Source organism: Chiloscyllium plagiosum, chromosome 6 (genome assembly GCF_004010195.1).
Source record: "Chiloscyllium plagiosum isolate BGI_BamShark_2017 chromosome 6, ASM401019v2, whole genome shotgun sequence".
Classification (NCBI taxonomy): domain Eukaryota; kingdom Metazoa; phylum Chordata; class Chondrichthyes; order Orectolobiformes; family Hemiscylliidae; genus Chiloscyllium; species Chiloscyllium plagiosum.
In genome coordinates this window covers 17,057,310-17,081,704 of record NC_057715.1, presented here as the reverse complement: position 1 = coordinate 17,081,704, position 24,395 = coordinate 17,057,310, and the positions used below count along the sequence as shown (strand labels likewise).

At 40.2% G+C, this 24,395-nt stretch overlaps 1 protein-coding gene across 1 annotated transcript in view; it reads left to right on the top strand.

Moving 5' to 3' along the window:
* Positions 1–24,033, top strand: part of ubac2 (UBA domain containing 2) — a 227,214-nt gene extending 203,181 nt beyond the window's left edge. The window contains exons 9-10 of the mRNA XM_043692678.1: positions 12,804–12,926; positions 23,585–24,033. Of these exons, the coding sequence (XP_043548613.1) occupies positions 12,804–12,926; positions 23,585–23,692 (231 nt within the window). The 3' untranslated portion in view covers positions 23,693–24,033. The remainder of the gene's footprint in view (positions 1–12,803; positions 12,927–23,584) is intronic.
* The last annotated feature ends 362 nt before the right edge of the window (positions 24,034–24,395 follow it).

The following is a 24,395-nucleotide window of genomic DNA, read 5'->3' as shown; positions in this document are numbered from 1 at the left end:
TTAAACCTGCCCCATCATGCGTTAGGTCATGGGCTGATTTCTATCTTCACTCCACCTACCTGCATTGGTTCTATAACCATGAATTAATACTCCCCCTGTTTTGAAATAAATAATTGATACTCAGCACCAACAGTTTTTCAAAATGCTTCTCAATATTGTCAGCTGCAGCTGAGTGAAGTGAGTACCACCATGGATGGCTTACTCTGTTGGCAGAACCACTGGTTTGCAATGCAGAGTGACACCAGTAGGTGTGTTCAATTCCTGCACCAATTGCAGGTCACCATGAAGATCTCACCTTCTCAATCTCACCCCTCACCTGAGGCATGCTGACCCTTAGATTAAACCAACGCCAGTCATCTCTCTCTTGTGAGAGAGCAGCCCTATTGCCCTTTGGGATTCAGACCCTAACCCAAACCCTAATCTTTTTACAAAATTTAAGCAGAAATTTCCAAACCAATGCTCATGGCAAGCCACAATGTCAGAGGTGCCATCTTTCACTTGAGGTGTGAAACTGAGGCCCAATCTGCTACTAAAGACAGGCGTAAATGATCCCGTTGCAATATTTTTTTGAAAATAGGAACTTGAGTAAATTATCTGATCAGTACCACATTGCTGTTTGTGGCAAGTTGCTATGCAATAATTTACAATAGAATTTACACTTTTGACAAAAAAAAGTTAATTGCCTGGGTTTGACAAGGTCGTGAAAGGTGCTGGAGGAAGAGGAGGGTTAGGGTTTTTTTTCCTCTCATTACCACAAAACAAAGGTTTGATACCCTTTAGTTCTAAAAAGTAATCAAATGTTGCAGATAAGTAAGTAATTTTGTTTAAAATCATGAAGTTTCTTAGGCTAAGCTTATTGCATTCTGACCTAGATTGTATGGGTGTCAGCTGAAGTGAGGTTTTCCTGTGTCGATTTCTTTCTCAGAAAAGGAATATTTGTGCTGATAAATGGCAAAAGAAAACACATTACACTCAATGCTGAATTAACTGTCTGAGTCAATGTTCCCTCCAATTCTTCTTTGTGCCTGGTTGGCCCTAGGGTTCATGCACCCATATCTCAACTAACAGCTCATTGAGGGATTGCTGCACTGTCAAGGGGTTGTCTTTCAAATGAGACATTAGACGTGGCCCCTTCTTCCTGTCCAAATAGATATGGAAGATCCCATGGCACTATTTCAATAAAAAGTAAGGAGGTTCTTCCCCAAAATCGTGTCCAATATTTAACCTTCAGTTAACATCACAGAGTCAAATTATCTGGCTGTTATCACAGTGCTTTCCATGGAAACTTGCTATGGATAAATTAGCTGCTGTGTCTCCTATATTACAACAGTGACTGCACTTTCAAAATATTTCATTAGCTCTAAAGCACTTTAAGATGTTCGGGGATCAGGAAAGATATCATATAAATGCAAGATTGGCTTTTTTGATGTTTCTTCAACTCTTTAATATTGTTGTACAGCCATGTGCACACAAACAGCTTAGAGCAAGCATCGATCTGATTGCTCATCCATTTGACACCATTTAGGGAAGATTTTCTTGTATTAGTTCCATCTTATCTGTCCTGTTGGTGCAGTTGGTGATTCAACAAGCAGGGATATGGTACAAGGAGAACCTTTAATTCTGCAGAAGAATTTCCTGTTGTCTCATAATTTGGATACAGTTTTCCATAATAATCACTCCTCCTCCTCCTCATCAATTTGTTGTCAACAGCAAAATTTAATATTATTCACCGATCTTAAGTCCAAAGCTTGTAGTTTGACAATAAGTGTCAGAAGAACCAAAGAGGATACATTTGTTATGATCTGCCTGCACTGCCTGAAGGGGTGATGAAAGCAGATTCAATAACTTTTAAAAGGGAACTGGATATATAAACAAAGCTGAAGCACTTGACAGGCTGTGGGAATGGAACTGAATAGATTACTCTTAGGAAGAGATAGCATAGGCATGGTACCGGTGAACAGCACCCAAAGCCTCTGACTATTCTAAATAATTTTCTTTTGCCCCTAACCTTTGACCTTTGTTCTCCACCCTACCTGTCTACAAGGCAGCATTATTTGTGTGTTATCTTTGCCATGCATCGGCTCAGTGCTTTTGCTGATACTTTTCGAACATCGATATGCTAAATCCTCTGCATTTCCGTTATCTTTACTCTGTTATTTCCTTCAAACAATTCTATAAGATCGGTCAAGATTGAACTATGTTTAGAATCTAGGGTAACCGACCCTGATGAGCTCATGTTTCTTCATGCCCTTGGTAATTCATCCCCTATACAGTCTGTTAGTTTACAATTATAGTAAAGCTAATTGACTTAATTTCTTCCAAAAATGGCAGTCAAAAGTATAAGCCAGTAAATGCAGATAAAGCTTCAGTACCCAGAAAGTGGACAGAATTTGGAACTTGCTACCAGAAAGAGTGGCTGAGTGAATAAAATAAATACAGTAAATGAGGGTGCATGAAAACCATAGAATAATATAGCACAGGAGGAGGCCATTCAGTCCAAGGAACCTTTGTTGGCTCATTAAAGAGCAAACCAGTTATTCCTGCAGCTTTGCAAGTAATTTTCTCCCTCACATGTTTATCCAGTTCTCTTTTCAATGTTTCACTCCAGATCATACTAATTTGTGTACATTTTATTTTCTTATTGTTCTTTTGCCAGTAAACAGTGTCCTCTGGTCCCTGAGGGAAATGGCTTTTAATTTGCCTTATCAAAACCCTTTAAGAAATGTGAAAGCAACATATTAATCTGTTAACAAGGTGAGCTGAAGATGGGGATGGAGCAGGCCTGTGTGGAGTATTAACAATGACATAAATCAGAGATGACCAATGGCCTGTTTCTGTGCTGTCACATTCTATGTAAAATGTTGAAAATGTAATTTCTCTTCTGGAAAAGCACCAGGATAATTCTATCCAAAGGTGTAGAAAAAAAGTGTTGAAAAATGTTTCAAAGTTCAGTATTTTGTTCTGTGGTCTGTATTCTTATGGTTGCTGGCTCTATTTAATGGTTCAACCATCTCTTACCCCTACCCATCCACCTTAGTAAGATAGCCCTACCTAGTCAATCTTATTGTGAGTTAAAATCTCTACTATGAGAAATTTCAAATTATTAAAGGAACTTAATCAGCTTTACCAACTATGGAGTCGATTCTGTAATGAAAAATGTTGAGAGTGTGTTGCTGGAAAAGCACAGCAGGTCAGGCGCCATCCGAGGAGCAGGAGAATTGACGTTTCGGGCAGGAGCCCTTAATCAGGAATGAGGATGGGAGCCTCAGGGGTGGAGAGATAAATGGGTGGGGGTGGGGCTTGGGAGAAGGTAGCTGAGAGTGCAAAAGGTGGATTGAGGTGGGGGTAAAGGTGATAGGTCGGAGAGGAGGGTGGAGCTGATAGGTGGGAAGGAAGATTGACAGGTGGGACAGGTCATGAGGGAGGTGCTGAGCTGGAAGATTGGAACTGGGGTAAGATGGGGACAGTGGAAATTAGGAAACTGGTGAAGTCCACACCAGTTTTCCCCTCCCCCCACCTTACCCCAGTTCCAATCTTCCAGCCCAGCACCGCCCTCATGACCTGTCCCACCTGTCAATCTTCCTTCCCACCTATCCACTCCACCCTCCTATCCGATCTATCACTTTTACCCCACCTCCATCCACCTTTTGCACTCTCAGCTATCTTCTCCCCGGTTCCCCCCCGCCCTCCCATTTATCTCTCCACCCCCGAGGCTTCCAGTCTCATTCCTGATGAAGGGCTCCTGCCCTAAACATCAATTTTCCAGCTTCTCGGATGCTGCCTGACCTGCTGTGCTTTTCCAGCACCACACTCTCAACTCTGATCTCCAGCATCTGCAGACCTCTCTCTCTCTCCTCTCTAATGAAAAATCCTCTTCCACAGCAGTTTTCAAACTAGTAAAATTGTCTCGGATCAGAATATATCTACAGCTATATTGTAACAGAAGAAACCTTTTTAGGTTAATATCAGCACTATGAGAATTCTAGGATATTGTCTGTGTGTGAGCTTGTGAGTATTTAAGGTCTGAAGCTGCAACTTTGTTGTAATTACTCATGAATATTTGTTGTAAGAATCAATTCTGATTTACAACATAATGCATACTGTATCATAGAATAAGAAAAATAATTATAACATGTACATGCGCCAGACCTGCTGAGTTTCTCCAGCACTTTTCTTCCAATTAAAAATTGGGATGACTGAAGCCACTATCATTGAACAGTCCTGCAAACTTTATTCACAGCTATTGATTCAGTGTCTTTCTTAAACAATTTTATGACGACTTACAACCTTCAAATTACATTTTACCACCTATTTCCACCTCTCCATCAGTCCCTGACAACTCCCTCGCATCAGCTGTCTGCTGCTGCACCCATCCACCATGCCTTTGTTACCTGCAGATTTGACTATTCCAAAGGACTCCTGGCCATTCTGTAACATTCTACCCTCCATAATCTTAAATTCACGTTAAACATTGCTTGTCACAGCAAGTCCCATGCACACGTCTCCCCTGTACTCGTAGACCTACTTTGGTCTTCAGTCAAACAATGTTAAAATTCATGTCCTCCTTTTCAATCCTTTGATGTCCATGCCCTTGCTAATCCCTCTAACCACATCCAACCCCACAATCTTTCGAGATCTCTGCACTTTTCCAATTCTGGCCTCTTGTTTATGCTTGATTGTGTTGCTCCATAATTGGTGGCCTTGCCTTCAGCTGTTTGGAGCTCTGAAATTCCTCCCTGAACTTTCTATCATCATACAAATCACACTTTAAGAAATAACTTTTTCATCAAATTTTTGATTACCTATCTTAATATCTCTTTGTGTAGCTCAATGTCAAATTTATTTAGTAACGTTGCTGTGAAGGATATTGAGTTGCTTTGCTACATTAGCAGAGCTATAAAATATATGCAGTTACATAACATTGCTAGTTATATCCTATCGCTCCGTGTTACCAATTAAACAAGGAGTAAAGTCCAGTTTAGCCTAATTATGAAAATGTAGAGCTTATTTAATTATCAACATTTTCACGTAGAATGCAAGCAAATTTTCTGGATATAAGATTTTCTGTAGCATTTAAAAAAAGGTGGAATATTGTGTGTAAGCTTGGTCAATTTAGGTCGGAAAATTATCTTTTATGTTTAACCATTGTTTTAAAATTGAGATAATGTTTTCTCCCTTCTTTATTTTGACTACAACAGCCATCAGACTAATTACAACGCAGATGTAAGCAGCTTGCCTAATTCAAGTATTCCTATACCATAGACCAGCCTTCCCTTTAATGTAGAGACATAAGACATCCCATAGCTCTAAATTGAAGTAAAGCAGCAGAGTTTCCCTATTGTCCTGAGGCAAATATTTATCTTCAACCTCATCCAGTCCTCATCCTGTTTGTAGGTAAGGATCATTGGTATAAATGACCAGGCATTTTGCTATGATGTTACTAAATGATTGTTGCACGTGACAGGTTGTGTTTTGACTTTCAATTTAACATTGACGCTTTGAAAGCCGTAAAAAAAGGTGATGTGTTGTATGGGGTGGTGGGGCTATAGCATGAGACCTGTGTTTTTCCGAAGGCATAATAAGTTGTAAGTGAATTGTTCTGCCTATCCGATATTAGTCCTTAGTACAACTTAGAGTGATAGATCTGAAATCTTGATTGTGTGTGTCCAACCTTTCAAACTTTCTTGGTAGACACTGACTCATTCAATTATAATTTCTCTGAAAAGAAATTTGTCAAAACAAGTTATAATTCCACTTTCTCATTGCCAAAGATAATAGGAGGAAGAGAATTTGCCCTGCATTTCAATTTGTTTCAACAATTTCAGCTTATATCACTGCTTATTCTTAGTAAAAATAAATGTTCCAATGCATTGCAACGCAGCATGCTTCACAGTTGATGTCGGATTCCCAGTTGCTGGTATTTTGTAGGTGAGGCTTAATTATATTGATTTCTGATCCATCAGTGTCAATTTAAAACTTTATATCCTTATTTTCAAATCCCACCATGACTTAACCTTCCCTAACTCTGAAACCTCATCCAGCCACCTCTAAGATATCTGGACTCTACTCCTTCTGGCTTTCCTACTCTTTCCCATTTTTAATTGATTCAGCATTTTTGAATTTTGGTGAATCATTGGTGAACTTGTCCCTACGCATTGACATTCTTTCTGCCCAACGTTTTGCTTCTGTACCTCACTCTCCTCCTCTAAGACACTCCTGTGTCTTTACCAAACAGATACCTATCTCTTAATTTCTCTTTATGGTGTCACATTTTGTTTAATAACATTTTTGTGAAGTGATTTGGAAAGCTTTTCTATGTCAAAGATACTATATAAGTGCATGTTATATTGTTGGGGAAGTAATTGTAATACTTGTAATAATTGTAAGAAACAGGCGAAATGCTCTTGCCCTGCTCATGTATATCTCAAAGTGGCTGATTCAAAGCTGGTGCTGTAAGAAATTTGCTTGTGCCAAAATTAGAAGGAATGTGGGCCAGGAGCAGGTAGGTGGGACTAGCTTAGTTTGGGATTACATTCAGCATGGACTGGTTGGACCAAAGGGTCCATTTCCATGTTGTATGACTCTATGACTTGCCTACAGAGCTATTAATAAACACAAAATGCAAGCATACTCATTAAACTGACCGTTTGCTCCCCATTCGCCATTTGATTTAATAATTCACTTCACCCTGTTTAAAGTACATACCACACTTGGTCTATTGAATATGACAGAAAGAGGCCATTCTGCCCATTAGCTCAGTGCTACTGGTTATTTTCTCCTGAAGAATCACTGCGTCTCATTCCACTTTTCCATACAATCTGTGTTCACTTCTTTCTCAAAATCCATGAAATTTCCATTTCAAAGGATATCATTTCATCAAAACCTGGAAGACTAAATGTTTTGTATTCTAACCACTGTCTGCATAAAGTAAATCCAGTTACAGCTTCAGTTTGTTTTGCTGTTACAGTAAATGTGTGACCTCTTTTAACCATCTCTCCAAAAATCGCAAGTTATTACTATTTACTTATATAATCCTTCAGAATCTTGACGACCTCCATCATCTCACAACCATCAGATTCAGGACAACATTGATATTATATTCCGACACAATGATAGAAATTGACAACATCTTGAATATTTTTGTTCTACTCTTCACCAGTCCTCCTCACTGTTCTGTGACAAGATAGTCGATTGTTTTTCTGTTATTGCAAACTTGCACTTTCTGCATCTCAAATCGAAGTAGTGATTCAGTCACTCAACCTGACCTTTTCATCTCACGTAATAAAGCAGTAAATGTTCATGCAGACCGGATTAATCCAGTAGAAAGAACATGATTGCAAATGGGCAAAGTTTTTATTTGCATGGCATTTGTATTGAACCAATTGCTCACGTTGTGAGAAATATGGCTCCTAAATCCAGAGATAAAATTGATTTGACAATAGAAGGCAATTTTTAATGTCTATTAATTGAAAGGTGGGAGATAATTTTGAGTCTGTTAATTTCTTCACTTCCGTTTGCATTAACAGTTCTTTCATTTCCTCCTAGTCTAACTGGAGCTTACGAGCTTTTGTGCTTCCATGTGCCCGAGTTAGACTTTCTGTTGGCACTTTGCCAATTATGTAATAGAGGACAATGTTAATTCATTTGCTTTCTCCACTGAATAGCTTTTAGAGTACTCTTAAATAACAATTCCTTTGATAACATTCAGTCCAACTTTTACTATTGTCAGTCTTTTGATAATCAATCATTCTTTTTCATGTGGTGTCCAACAGCACCTTACGTACATTTTTAAAATGTTTTCACTGTTGTGTTATAAGAAAATAAGGCAGCTCATTTGCACACAATGTACCTACAAAAAAGTAAGATCTTAACTAAATAAGCTGTTTTAATGATATCCATTGAGAGATAAATAATGACTGAGACGCATGCTTTTATTCAAAATAATGTCAAGGATCATTTTGCCGCAGTTTTACATGTCACTTGGGAGACATTTTCTTGCTGCACTGATTTTGATGCTTAGGTCTCTGGGATTGAACTTGAGCCCACAACTGTCTGATTTAATACAATCGCACAATCCACTATACACCAGATACCGATGATGATTACAAGGATATTGCCAGGATTGGAGGATTTTAGCTCTAAGGAGAAGCCGAATAGGCTGGGGCTGTTTTCCCTGGCGCGTCGGAGGCTGAGGGGTGACCTTATAGAGGTTTATAAAATCATGAGAGGTATGGAGAGGATAAACAGACAAGGTATTTTCCCTGGGGTAGTGGAGTCCAGAACTAGAGGGCAGAGGTTTAGGGTGAGAGGGGAAAGATATAAAAGCGATCTAAGGGGCAACGTTTTCACACAGAGGGTAATGCTTGTATGGAATGAACTGCGAGAGGAAGTGGTGGAGGCTGTTACAATTACAGTATTTAAAAGGCATCTAGATGTGTATGTGAATAGGAAAGTTTCAGAGGGATATGGGCCAAGTGCTGACAAATGGGACTAGATTAGGTTAGGATATCTGGTCAGCATGGGCGAGTTGGACTGAAGGGTCTGTTTCCATGCTGTACATCTCCATGACTCAATGACACACCATGCGCCGTACATGTACAGAACAGTTGGTTATTGCTTCAGGTATTATCTAAGTAGTGAACTTCATCTTGAATTTAAATTTTCATAGAACCTTATTTGGAAACAGTACAAACATTAGCTATCTTGCTGCCCAATAAGAACTGAAGACATTGCAAACAAAAAAAAGAGAATGGAACTTTTGTATGTATCTGGTTTCTTTTTGAATCTCAGTCTCCTGCAAGAAACAATATGGCAATGACAAAAATCTAAGTATTATGGTTAAGTTTCTGCTCATTGTTTTCATGCAATCCTGTAGAACATTATGAGGCAGCAGTAAAGATGAGGGAATTTTAAATGTAAATTAGTTGGGTCCAAAGTCACACAGGCACTGTAAGTTGTACTTGTTCTCTTAACCACATTAGTTGGCACTTTTCTAAATTTTAACATGGCAAGTTATATAATTTGCTAAGAAACTGACTGGTTAGTCTACCTTAATGGTAACCCTAACCTTACCAATGATTTGGTATAGATTTTTGAAGACAATTTCAATGATTTTTTGTGAGAAATCAGACAACACAAGGTTATAGTCCAACAGGTTTATTTGAAATCACAAGCTTTCAGAGCATTGCTCCTTCATCAGGTGGACTGAGAGAGAAGCACGTAGGCACAGAATTTATAGGCAGAGAGGTCAAAAGATCATAGAAATGGCATGAGTGGAGTGTCAACAGGCCGATTAATAACAGGCAGATGATCAAGAGCGTCAGACTGTGTGAGTAAAGTGTCAACTGCTGAATAACAGGCGAAGGGATGACCTATAATCTGATTAAACGAGGCAGAGAGATAATTCCAAAAAATTAAAAATAAGGTGGTGCTGGAGACAAACCAAATGACTGGAATAACATAATAGATACAAGAGTTGCATACCGAGGGTCTAACCAAAGTAATGAATAATCCAAAATTGTACAAACTAGTTAAGTTAGAGAGATCATAACAATTTATCAAGGTGATAGTGTCAGAACAGGACAGTAAGGAAGATTTTATGGATATAGAATGTGTGATGGGGTTGCAATTAGTGCACCATGAGCCCAAGATTACAGTTGAGGCCGTCCTGGGTATGAAACTTGGCAATCGGTTTCTGCTGGACAGTTGTGCATTGTTGTGTATCTCAAAGTCCACCTTGGAGGACCCTTACCCGAAGATCCAAAACTGAATGTTCCTGACTGCCGAAGTGTTCCCTGACTGGGGGAGAACATCCCTGTCTGGCGATTGTTGCACAGTGTCCATTCATCCATTGTCATAGTATCTGCTTGGTCTTGACAATGTACCATGCCTAGGTGCATCCTTGCCATGAGACAGACAACATAGGCCAAGTCACATGAACATCTGCTGTGTACCTTGTAGATGGAGTTCCCATGTATGATAGTAGTAACCATGTCGATGATCTGACATGTTTTAAGGAGGTTGTCATGGCAGGGATGTGTGGTGTTGTGGTCGATGTTATCCTGAAAGCTGGGTAGTCTGCTGTGAATGATGATCTGTGTAAGGTTTGATTGAGGTTTGAAGGCAAGAAGTTGAGGCCTCGGGATAGTCTTGGTGAGATGTTTGTTGTCATCAGTGACATGTTGAAGGCTGCAAAGAACCTGGTGCAATTTCTCCGCTCAGGGGAAGTACTGGACGATGAATAGTACTCTATCGGTCGTATCCTGTGTCTATCTTGTGAAGAGGTCCTTGCAGTTTTTTGCTGTGGCACGTGGGAACTGGCAATCGATGCATTGAACATCATTTCCTGTTCTTATGAGAGCATCTTTCAAAATCTTTACTTATCCATTACATTCCTCCTTTTGTGAGCAAATCCCGTGTATGCACAGGGCTTATCCAGTGGGGATGGTATCGTGAGTTTGTACTTCTCTCACTTCCATCCTAAATGTGTTAAAGAGGCCATCCCCTATGGACAAGCCCTGCGCATACACAAGATCTGCTTAGATGAGGAAGAATGCAACGGCTACTTAAAGATTTTGAAGGACACCCTATAAGAATGGGAAATGTGCTCAACTCATCGATCACCAGTTTCCAACGTGCCCCAGTGAAAAACCGTAACAACCTCCTCAGAAGACATATACTGAATATGTTCGATATAGTACCCTTCATTGTCCAGTACTTCCCCAGAGCAAAGAAACAATGCCATGTTCTTCGCAGCCTTGAACATGTCATTGATGACGACGAGCATCTTGCCAAGTTCGTCCCTACGCCTCCACTTCTCACCTGCAAACAATGGCCAAACCATAAACAGGCCATTGTTACGCAGCAAACTACCCAGCCTTCAGGGCAACATCGACCACGACACCACACATCCCTTCCATGGAAACCATGCAAGATATCGTAGATCATCGACATGGATACTACTATCACACGTGGGAACTGCATCCACCATGTACACGGCAGATACTCACGTGACTCGGCTTATGTTGTCCGTCTCATATGCTGCAGGCAAGGATGCCCCGAGGCATGCTACATTGGCGAGACCACACAAACACTATGGCAATGGATGAATGGACACTGCGCAACAATCGCCAGACAGGATGCTCCCTCCCAGTTGGGAAACACTTCAGCAGTCAAAGGTGTTCAGCCTCCGAGTTTTGGGTAAGGGTCCTCCAAGGCAGCCTTCGAGATACACAATAACACAGAATCACTGAGCAGAAACTGATAGCCAAGTTCTGTACCTATGGCAATGGCCTCAACTGTGATCTTGAATTCATGTTATGCTACTTGTAACCCCATCTGTCTGTATCCGTAAAATCTTCCTTGCTGTCCTGTTCTGACACCATCACCTTGATAAATTGTAATGATCTCTCTACCTTAATTCGTTTATACTGGCGAGCTTTGAGAAGATTTGTAGCTCAGGTTGAGGTTCTTGATGTAGGTTTGCTCGCTGAGCTGAAAGGTTCATTTCCAGACTTTGAGAAGATTTGTAGCTCAGACATTTACTCTGGATGTAGGTTTGCTCGCTGAGCTGAAAGGTTCATTTCCAGACATTTCGTTACCCTACTAGGTAACATCTTCAGTGGGCCTCCGGGCAAAGCACTGTTCATAACACCTGCTTTCTATTTATATGTTTGGGTTTCTTTGGGTTGGTGATGTCATCTCCTTTGGTGATGTCATTTCCTGTTCTTGTTCTCAAGGGGTGGTAGATGGGGTTTAACTCGATGTGCTTGGTTAGAATGCCATGCTTCTCGGAATTCTCATGTGTGCCTCTGTTTGGCTTGTCCTAGAATGGATGTGTTGTCCCAGTCGAAATGGTATCCTTCCTCCTCTGTATGTAAGGATACTAGTGAGAGAGGGTCATGTCATTTTGTTGCTAGTTGATGTTCATGTATCCTGGTGATTAGTTTTCCAATGTAGTGTTTGTTGCAATCCTTGCACGGTATTTTGTACAGTTTTGGATTGCTTATTATTTTGGTTAAAACCTCAGCATACGGCTGTTATAGTTATCATGTTATTCCAGTAATTTGGTTTGTCTCCAGTACCACGTATTTTTAATTTTTTATAATTATCTCTCTGCTTGATTTAATTAGATTATGGGTCATCCCTTCACTTGTTATTCAGCTGTTGACACTTTACTCACGCCATCTGACGCTCTTGATCGCTTGCAAAGATTGGTTATTCATCCTGTCGACACTCCATTCACGCCATTTATATGATCTTTTCATCTCTCCACCCATTGATCTGTCTGCCTATAAATTCTGTGCCTGTGTGCTTCTCTCTCGCTTCACCTGACAAAGGGGCAGTGCTCCAAAAGCTGGTGATTTCAAATAAACCTGTCGGACTTCTCACCTTGTCCACCCCAGTCCAACATCCACATCATGATTTTTTGGGTCATGTTTCTCACAGCTTGAAGACTACATTTGTTGATTGAAGCTGCTTATTTTTGGTATTTTCAGCTGCATTAAGAAGACCAGATTGCCACTCTTGAGAACATTTTAATGAATTTTACTTTTAAAAAGCACATGTATTCTATTTTGCTGTCCCATTGCACTGGTTCATACCCTTATGTTCATGGGTTTGAAAAGGTGTTTTCGTGAAAAGTTGAAATGTAACCAGTGAATGGAATTTTCCAAACGCAGCCAAAGCAGAAGCTCAGTGATCAATGAAACATTGTCTGCAATGTATATCTCCTGTGCAAGTGGAATCTTGTGACATTTGAGTTGCATTGAGTGGAAACATTTAAATTTCTTTATAAATTTCAGGGTGGTCTAATTAACTGGAATAGGCTGTTCCCACCACTGCGTAACAGATTTCCTGCTAACAATCAACAGCAAGAGAGTGGACTGAACAGACCTTCCACAGTTGCTCCAGTTTCTGAAGAGCAGGTAAGCATTCCTGTGGCACATGACAAGTCTTTTAAAACTTTTATCACTAAAATAAAAAGTTTGCATTTTGCATTATGAGTCATTCATCTTGGAATATTTTGTTACTGATTTATACCGTCCTCAGAAACCAGCAATGCTGAACATGCATTCTTCAATGCTTCTTCATCAAATATACTTGTTGGACATACTTACTTCAATGCAAAGTTACACAACAGTGTTCCCTGGGATCTGGAGATTGGCTATATGGGGAGATTGAGTAAGCAAGGCCTACACTTATTGGTGTTTTAGAAGGGGAGAAAAGATGGTGATCTAATTTAAATGCTTAAAATTCTTAAGGCACTTGACAGTGTAAATGCTGAGATGCTCTTTTCCCCAAATAGAACTAAGGGACATGGTAACAGGATAAGGGATGGTCACTTAGGATGGAGATGAGAAAACATTTATTTGCTCAAAGGGTTGTGAATGTTTGGAATTTACTGCACTGAAGAGTTGTGTATGTTCAGCCATTTGAAGATTTAAGATGGAGACTGCTAGATTTTTAGTAACTAGTAGATATGATAACAGTGAAGGAAGGTGAATCTGAGATATCTGGCATGCATCTCATCCATTGAAACAGGGTGCATCTCAGGATCTTATCCTGCTGTCCTAGTGCTGACTCACTTTGTGCTTGCTTGGATGCTCACAGCATGCCTGTCTTGCCTTGCCTTTTTGTACATTACTTCATTCAGAGCTTACAACCTCACTGTACTTCTGTCTTCCTTTGTTTTTAGCACAGACAGAAAACCAGGCAGCATGTCATGGTTGTTAGCAGTGATCAGTCAAAGGGGTAGTCATGTTGGTGTATAACACTGGGCTACATCTTTGTCACGCACGTAGTATGTGCAGCAGCTTATGTGGCAAACACACCCTGTGCATTGACAAATGACCATGTCTCAAACTCTAAGGAAAATTGTCCTCAGTCAGTCTAGGAGCACTATCGTCAGTCAAATGATCCCACAAGTCAAGGGATCATCCAATCTCAATTAAGAAGCTTGGACGCAGTCTGTCAGCAAGTTGGAGCATTCATGGCCAAGGAGTCCATATCGTCACAGCCTGTGGAGTGGCTCTGGAGGTCCAAAGTAACCACTTGCCAAGGTTAGCAGTAAGTCAGTCGAGGCGCCACACCAAGATCAGTCAGGAGTCAGGTCATCTGTCAGTTGTTCCAAGTCAGTTAGCAAGGTGGCCATGGTCACTCCTTGGGGTCAGTGCAGTTAGATCAGCCATAATCTCATTAAATGGCAGAGCAGGCCCGAGGTGCAGAATGGGCTACGTGTATTTGTTTGTGTACTTAACATTATCCTGCTTTTCAATTCTAACCTTTTAGAAACAAACCACAATGTATTTTTTTGCTGTGTTGCTGTTTTTAGTGATTTGTGCAACTGTGCCCTGGGACCTCTTTACTGCTGTACCCCATTTACCAATCAGTTGGGTAAACGCCTCCTCCCAGCAAAATAAAACACACATTTTTGACTAATGCAGAAGCTGACAATCCACTGATGGATTGTTAGTGCCACCTATTGGTATAAACTGAAGGATGGTATTCATATAATTCAAGAAATAACAATGTACAGTAGATGCAATGTTGGTCTTACACTGTACATTGGAGTGCAATGGCCATAGTGCACACCCCTTCAATATAATTTCTAATAAAGCCAAGAGGCAACCTTGGAGGGAGTGTAAAATCAGCATCATGTGCATGACTGTCCAACACACAGAGACAAAAAAAAACAGTTTCTTAACAATGTGTTGCCATTATTAATATATATATTGGCCACCAAGATCATGGGTTGAAGAGTGAGATGGTTAAAAAGCCATAGGCCAGGAAGCCATAGGCCAGGAAGAAGCCCTCCCCACAGCCAAAACTGTAGGTGCTGTAGGTGGCCTGAAGAGCTGGAGAGTCAGATTTCAGTTCCTCAATGGGAAGTGGGGAGGATGTCCGAACCTCTGGAACTGCTGACCAGTTGGATTGACAACAGTTCCATAGGCATAGCACCACCAGATGTTTGTAATGCACACTGCCAGGACAATTGGCATGCCCATAAGAGACCCCAATGGGTTGTGGACTGAGGTACATCGAGGCATTGGACAGGGAGTGTTTGCTCATCTTCTGTTGGGGCAGCAACAGGCATTCATTGCCACAGAAGGCTGCAGAGACCACGTCATTGAGTATATTTCAGACTGATTGTTAAAGGGATTATGGATTACGGGGAGAAAGCCATAATTAAATGGCGGAATGTGCAGAATTGCTGCACATTGCTACATGCCTGTCCATGACAACTGTGGACACTTAATCTACCTATTCAGTTTAAGACTCACCTATAAAGCAAGTGAAATTTGAAGTTGGGCCTTCTGGCTCAGAAGTAGAGATACTACCACTGTGCCAGAAAGCCCTAATGCCAGTTTCATTAAGGCATCAGCAGAGATGCTGAATTGGCCTTTCATTGTTTATTTTTATAGTGGGCAGGTATGAATTTGACACCTGTCCACCCACAGTATCATAGGAGTGAGTTGATTTTAATGACAGGATAATTGTATCGTAATGCCAGCAATCTCTCCGCGCCCAAAAGAAAATCATTTAAATTGGAGTCTCGGTCGTACAAGGTATAAATTCTTCTTCAACATTAAAAAGTTTACTTGCATATTTCTGTTTCTGTCTCTTAATCCAATCTTTGATTGTCTCACTAGTTGTATCTCTGTCTTATTCCTCCTGTTCTTACTTATCACCACTCCTATCAGGAAATCTGCTATCCTGGTCTGTCACACTGATCTGTCTTGCACCTTACAGATAAGCTGCAGTGGATGTTGTAACCAACATCATCTAACGATGTCTAGGTTGACCCCTCACTTTCCTGGCACCTAGAAGAGTTTTCTGGAGCTCTATTGGCTTTGATCCAGCAACTGAAATACTGACATTTTCTTTTACTTATGTCACTTTTTCGAGGTTTTTTTTCTTGTCATTTCAAGTACTGCTTCATCTGCATCCACATTTCAAAGGCTTCTATTTTTATGTGACAGATCGTACTTATTGTCCAGATTTCTGAGGCATACAGGCAAGTGAATAGAATGTAACGTATTCTGATTTTTTTTCCTTATTTTAACCCTGAGTTTTCTTATTAACACCTCCTTCACCTTCATGAAATTACATCTATCTCACAATATCTTCTTCTGACAATATCATATTCACCATCATCTTTTGTTATTTGTCCCAAGTAGATAACTTATCAACTTGTTCTAGTCTGACACCATCCATTTCAATCTTCATTCTTCTTCAAACTGCCATTGGTTTTATCTTTTTTCTGTAATACTCAATCCATGACCTAAACTCCTAACCCTGACTCATTGACTCATTCACCAGTGCTACTTCCCCATCGTACTTCTGTACCCCAAGATCTCTCTGTATGGCAGTGCTCCGAAAGGGCCTGCTATTTACTGTTTACTTTCCTCTTGCATTCGACCTCCCAAAATGCATAACTTCGCGTTCTTCTGGATTAAACTCTATCTGCTATTTCTCCACTCAACTTTCCAATCGATCTATATCTTGCTGTGTCCTTTGACAACGTTCCTCACTATCCACAATACTGTCAATTTTGAGTTATCTGAAAACTTACTAATCAGACCACCTACATTTCCGTCCAAACCCATTTATATAATTTACAACCAACAGAGGTCCCAGTCCTGATCCTTGCAGAATACTACTTGTCACAGACCTCCAGTCAGAAAAGCATCCTTCCACAAGCCAATTTTATATTCAACTTAACAGGTCACTGTGGATTCCATATGACTTAATCTTCTGTACCAACCTACCATGAGGGATCTGATCAAATGCAACATCCATTGCCCAACCCTTATCCATCATTTTGTTACTCCCTTGACAAACTCAATCAAATTTGTGAGACAACACCTCTCCATGCTGAGCCATGCTATCCCCAATAAGTCCATTATTTACCAAATGCCAGTAAATCTGCCCAAAGAATCTTCTCCAATAAGTTTCCTACCACTGATGTAAGGTCCATTAGCTTATAATTTCCTGTATATTCCCTGTTTTCCTTCTTAAACAAAGGAGCAGTGTTGGCTATTCTCCAGTCACCTATAGCTAAAGAGGAACAAAGATCTCTGTCGAGGCCCTAGAAATCTCCTCCCTTGCCTTCTTCAGCATCCTGAGATGTATCCCATCAGGCCCCGAGGACGTATCTTCCATAATGTTTTTCAAGACACCCAACACCACCACCTCATTAATATCAAAATCTCCTACAAAATCATCATATCACTCGATAATCTTGCCATCATCAATCCCCTCCTCTGTGGTAAATATTAGTGCAAAGTACTCATTAAGGACTTTGCTCACTTCCTCTGGCTCTATGTATAAATTCCCTCCTTTGTTCCTGAGTGGAGCTACCCTCTTGCTGATAGTATGCAATTCTGTGAGATTCTCCTTAATCCTATTTGTCCAGGACATTTCATAACCCCTTCTAGCCCTCCTAATTCTCTGTATACATTCTTTCTTGCTTCCTTTTTATTCCTCAAGGACCTTATCTGATTTCAGTTTCCTAAACCTTACATATGCCTCCATTTTCTTTTCAACTTTCAATATCTCTTGTCATCAATGGTTCCCAAATCTTGCAATCCTTATCTTTCATCCTCACAGTAATATGCTGGTCCTGAACCGTGATCAATTGGCCAAAGGCTGAGTGGTTCCAAACTGCCCATTATATTTTACAATATAGAGCTTGATGGATGAATGCTCTTTCTGTTGGATATGACCAGATCTGTTGGATGTAAGAACTCTGAGTAAAATAAGTTGCACAGTTATGAATGGGCGTATCTCAGCCACCCAGCTCCCCGCAACCAGCCATACTGAGATTACAGGTGCCTGTTGTAAAAGCCAAAAATATGTTGCACTGGTCAGATAGAGGGAGCTATTGCAAAATGAAAAGAATATTATTGAGGATTTATTGCTGAGGGGAGGAATAAGCTTTACCCTAACTCATTCAGAGAGTTATTTTAAAGCCATTTTGACCCACTACAGTATCAAGTTGTTCCCAAAATTAGTCTTGGCTTTTGACTCCTACTGTTTGTGAGTTTGTTACAAGTCTTGATCGCTCTTTGTGCAATTAAAGATTTGCTGATATTTATCCTAGAAATACCTTGGGTGCCCTCTGGTTTTAGTCCTATACATTAATTTAAAATTATATTCCAGCCGGCTTTCTGTACCCTTCAGAGAGACATTTATTCTGAGGAAATGTACAGCATCAACCCCTGGTACTGCTGATTAATTTCATGTCTGCTTCACACTGTCTGAATGTACGATATCACCACTATACCCTGTAAAGGACCATATATTTTCCCTTTATGGACTATAAACAGGAATGGGAATCAGACACTGCTATGAAGCTGTAAGGACCGACAGAACAATGCAACTTGAAGCTTATGTGGTACATATTCTTAATTGTTACATTCTTATAGTGCCGTGGAGCAGCGAGATTGCTACATGATTCAGTGTGAATGTTACCTGAAGTCTTTGAGTTAAGACAAAACTGCCTGATAACAGCCTTCAGATCAGTCAAGCTGTAGTTTTCTGCAATGCAGCCAAAACCATCCAGAGCTGGCAAACAGAAAACTGCTTTCTCTCTATGCACACTGTATGAATGAAATATAAAAAGATAAAAATCCAACAACTTTAAAACAAAGACTTCTAAGACAAGAAAAGAGCTAGGTTTATCCGATCAGCTAGTAAGTCAAAGGGTATTCTCACTTTTTTGTCATGATTATAAAAATTAAAACAACTGAGAGAAATAAATTCTATTTTGTGGACTGGGCCTTTAATCTTCAGATTACTTTTTTTTTCCCCTACCTATATTTCCCATCCATAATACTTGTGTCAAACCATTTGTCTTTTGTCTGTCTTATTCATGGATGAATGTGTGTGTATTTGAGTTTTAAATGGATATCGTTTAAATTATATAATAGCAGTTGATAATCATTTTTCCCAGTTGTTAAAGTATAAGTTTGTTTACAGTAAATATAATTAGTTTCTTGTTAATGACAAAACCTGGTGTGAATTGCAGTCTGTCAGAATAATCATTTAGGTTTAAATTGGGTATTTGCAATCACACGCACATATACGTGCATGCACGCACGCGCAAACACCCACCAAGGGTGAAGTGCAATGATTGGAAAATTATTGCGTGTACATTTCTTTCATCCTTATAAGGGCGGGATTTTTTTTTGGTGTCTTGATCACTGCACACTCACCTTAACTTCAGTCAACAGAGAAAGGGGAAAGAATTAATGGCATGGATAGCTTGCAGTGGAGACACAATCTGAGCATATTGAAGTCCCTCACACTTCAAAACGTACCTTCTTTCTGGAGTTTACTGTGCAACAAGAATTTTTAATGTTTACCTTTATATCTTTGGAGCCTTTCATCATTTACTCAAAAGGATACATCGGGCTCACTTTAATTCCCCAAGCAAAAGATGGCACATCCAGCAATGCAGTACTCCCTCAAAACTTGCACTATAAGTGTCAGCCTCATGTTGTGCTTAGATCCCCAGAGTGAGATTTGATTCTACTATCTTTGACTCAGATAAGAGATTGCTTCCTACTGAGCCTCAACTGAGATGCACAGCAAATGAAAGACAAATTTTGTTATGTACACTGCAAAGACAATTCTGATGAAGACATGAAGTATATGGAGTGTGAACTGTAAAGGTCACTACAATGAGATTACATGCTTCATATCAGATGATGTTTGAAGTGTTTCAGTAAATATATCTTAATTAAAATTAGTGAAACCACATATCTTAGCTTACGTCACTGGTTATTCCAAAACATGATAAGTGTCAGTGATTACTGTTTGAAGTAGCACAACTCGCTCTACTTCCCATCCCACATAGTATAGCAGGATTGTCAATGTCAGATGTATTCCTGGATGTATGTTATCATGCTTTGAACCAAGCTTGGATGTTGTTGATTCTTGCTACTTATGGACATGGTTTGTTTCAGTGCCTAAGGAGTTGCAAAGGGTGCTGGACATTGTGTGACCATCAGTACATATTTCAACTTCTGACCGTATGTTAGAGAGGAATCATTGATGAAGCAGCTCAAGTTGCTTGAGCCTACCCTGAGAAAACAGGGTTCTTGTGGCATAGAGGCAAGTGCCCCTACCTCTGGGCCAGGAGGCTCAGGTTCAAGTCCCATCTACTCTAGAGGGCAATAATGACATGTCTCAGTCGGTTAATTAGAAAACAATGCACCCTGAGTAACTCCTGCAGCGATGTCCTTGCGCTGAGGTTAGATTAGATCACTTACAGTGTGGAAACAGGCCCTTCAGCCCAACAAGTCCACACCGACCCTCCGAAGAGCAACCCACCCAGACCCATTCTGCTACATTTACCCCTTCACCTAACACTACGGGCAATTTAGCATGGCCAATTCACCTAACCTGCACATTTTTGGACTCTGGGAGGAAACCAGAGCACCCGGAGGAAACCCGATTAAACTCCAACCACCATCTTCCTATGATTAATTGAAAACTATCTTTTCCTCCACCATGCCTTCCCGCAGCTAAATATTTTTACAATTCACTGACAAATGCTGTATCCCTGTGATCTTTGTCTTGGGTGTTCTCTCATAGCAGTGTTCTTGAGGTTAATCTCGATTCCTGACTGCAAGCGCAACATTGATGGGTTAGTAACCAATACAGCAAGACAGCAATTTTAAAACCAGGATGAGTCTGATGTTATTATTAAGGATAGTACATTGCAAATGTTTGTTGTTATTAATTCTGTGCCATCCACTTGATAATGTAAACATCACACTGAGGAACGATTCTGTGCAATTGCAAAGAGTTTATAGCCAATCAGCTTAAATCCATTGCCCCTAATGCGCAACCTTCTGCCAATGGAACAGTTTGCTCCCTCTCAATTCTGTCCAAACTGTTCATAGTTTTGAGCAGAATGCAGGCATGAGTGATGTTAAAATATGCAATGAAACATATTTCGTGTTGGAATGTGTAACATTCTTCAAGGCCCTGACAGGGTGGATGTTGAAAGGCTGTTTCTCCAGCTGCAGAATCTAGAACTGGAGTCATTGTTTCCTAGGATAAAGGGTTAATCATTTAAGATTGAGATGGGTCAAAATTACTACCGTCTAAGAGGTGTGTGAATTATTGGAATTCTCTACCCCAGTGAGTTACGAAATTCAGTCATTGGTTATGTTCAAGACAAAGGTCCAACCTTTTGGTCACTATGAGAATTGAGGGATATGAGGGAAGTAGGAGTTGAGATTGACAATCATTCATGATATTATTGAGTAATAGAGTAGGGTCAAGGGGCTGCACAACCTCCTCTTAATCTTAATTTTTACGTTCATATACAATGGCTTTTACAACTTTAAAAACTCTATATCATATGACCTCAGTCAAGTTTTGCTATTCCTTCCTGTAATGATTGGAACGAGATTGGCCAGGTAGATCTCATTGACTATGAGTTCCCTGACTGGGGCTGTTAGCCTGAGCCATTCAGGGAGTCCAGGCTGACAGATATAAACAGGAGTCTCAGGAATTCTCACTGTAGGCCCTGTCTCTGAGCTAGCTGGTCAGCGTCCATGTATTGTGCTCATGTAAATAAAGGATGACTTGGTGATGGGATACCGGCCTCCCTGGAGTTATTTCACTTCCCAAAGGTACTTTAAACATTGCTTTGGAAAATCAGGCCTTTAATGAAGGGTTTTAGAAGTTGCATTTTAATTACATGCTGGTCAAGTTTGGGCACACCACTCTTTACTGTAAATCCCTCATACTGTCTTACTAATGTTAGGGACATTTAGGTTTAAGATAATGGCACTCAAAATGTAGCCTCAGTGCAGCTTTGAACCATGACAGGCAGCCCATTTCCCCTCACTAGGGTTCTGACAAAGTGATTCCAGAATTCAAAGTTATAATGTCATAGTTGAATCAAGGGACTTTATTTACTTTCTTTTGTTACTTAGTCAGAAGATAAGCTTTATTGAAAAACTGTTGAGTTGTCATTTCTTAGCAGTGTATTGAAGTGTTTTGCTCAAAGTTTTACTGCCCTCTACTGCTTATGCTGAGCTATGAAAAGTGATGTGAGTATTCAAAATCAACTCCTAAATGATTAACCCTTTATCCTGTGACTGTGACCCATTTCCAGTGGACAGAGATAAACTATTCTCATTGGCAGTAAACATGGGAACCAGATGACACTGATTTAAGGGAATGTGGGAGGACACATTGAGATATTCAACAGACAGTATCTTCAGATGTCAGGTTACTATTACTCATTCCTTTTCTAAAATATACCAATACTGAAATGTAACTTTGTCGAAAAGTCCCTTTGTTGCACTTGTAGATTCTGGGGTCACAGTTTCATTCTCCTTGAGCATGTGCTTTATCTAGGACGGTCCTCCCTCATGTTTCATTCGCAATTCTTACAGACATTTTCTTAATGTGATACATATGCAAGCTTAAACTTTTCCATTCACCAATCACCATATTGTGCTCATTGACCTACTTTGGCTACTATTTCAACAACATCTCAAATTTAATGTTCTCATTTTTATGTCATTTTAACAGCAGCAACAGCTTGTATTTCTATAGCTCTTAAAGTGGTAAAATGTGCAAAGCAGTTGACGGGTGTAGGTAAATGATTTAGGATCGGTGACCAACATCTTGGTCAAACAGGTAGATTTTGAGCATCTTAAATAAGCTGGAGAAGAAATTCCAGAGTATGGGGTCTCAAACAGCTGAAGTCAGAGTCACTAATAATGGAGTGTTTGCAATCTGAGATGTTTAAGGGCCAGAATTGTGAGATGCAGAAACAACAGAAAATTGCAGGGCTAGAGGAGACCACAAGTTTTGGGCAGGGTGGAGCATGGAGGGATACACGTCTAATATTGTGTGTTGTTTAACTGGCAGCCATCATAGTCCAGTGAGCATGAGGTAAGGTGGGTAAACAGGAGAGACAAGTTCAGATGGAAGGACACATTGAGACATTTAACAGACAATATCTTCATATAATGGAGATGTCAGGTTACTATTACTCATTCCTTTTCTAAAATATACCAATATTAAAATGTAACTTTGTCGAAAAGTCCCTTTGTTGCACTTGTTGTAGATTCTGGGGTCACAGTTTCATTCTCCTGAGTATGTGCTTTTACTGGGATGGTCCTCCCTCATGTTTCATTCGCAATTCTTACAGACATGTTCTGGAAAGGGTGGGGGCATGGAGGGGTACACGTCGAATATTGAGTGTTGCTTAACTGGCAGCCATCATAGCTTAGTGAGCATGAGGTAATGTAGGTAAACAGGAGTGAGTGCAAATTCAGGTGAGGGCAACAGAGTTTTTGTTAAACTTGCGGTTTATGGAAGATGCCAAATGATAGGGTAACCAGTGGTGAATTGGAATTATCAAATCTAAAAGGAACAAAGATAGGGGTCATGGTTTCTGTAGTGCAGCAGGAGGACTGAGGCCAGAATCACGGAATTGTTATGGTGCCATTTGGTCCACTGCATCAGTGTTGGCTAGTGTGGAGAGAGGTATGTATACAGATTGCATACGTTGCATTACATTATGTTGATTTTTTTTTGTGTGTTGCAGGTTGCGAGGCTGATGGAGATGGGCTTTTCTAGAGTAGATGCAATGGAAGCTCTGAGAGCTACCAATAATGACCTTAATATGGCCACCAACATCCTGCTTCAGCACTGACAACAGCAGGTCATTTACAGGGACTATGTACATCTGACTTCAGCTTTCTTCATGCACATATTGAGATTGCACTGGGCAGCGCAGAAGTCAGAAATGTGTGGAAAGAGAAGGGATTTACCTGATTTAACATCATAAGAGCTGATTATATTTTGGTATCAAGTCTATGTAAGAATCACAAAAGGTAATCATTTAAGGGAACAGACCTAGGACAGTCACAATGTTAATAAATAAAGTATTCAAGTTCTCAAAGGTGCAGTTCAGCAGTTTTTCTAAAGGCAAATTAATGTCTTGGTGTATCAAATGGAATTCAATTGTTCAATAAACTTGTTTGTTTAATACAGCTTGTTGCTTCTTCCTTGGCTCAATGATTAAAACAACCAAATGTATAGCATCTCTGTCTCATCTATATTAAAAACTTTCGTTTACATTTTCATACCTTTGCTCTTTCCCCACATTACAGGGTTATCTAATCTCAATAGCTTGTCAGAAATGTGATCCTGTTGGAGTAATCCCTGCCTTTGAGCCAGAAACACCAGGTACAAGTCCCACTCCAGGACTTGACGGCCAAGAAAGGTATGCTCAAAATGAGACCAGCCATGTTGAGTATCAACTTGTCTCCAATATTCTTAGTCAGCCAGATGTTGGAACAAAATTGAAGCCTCTACCATCACAATCTGTAGCTCCAGCTACAAAATGGATACAA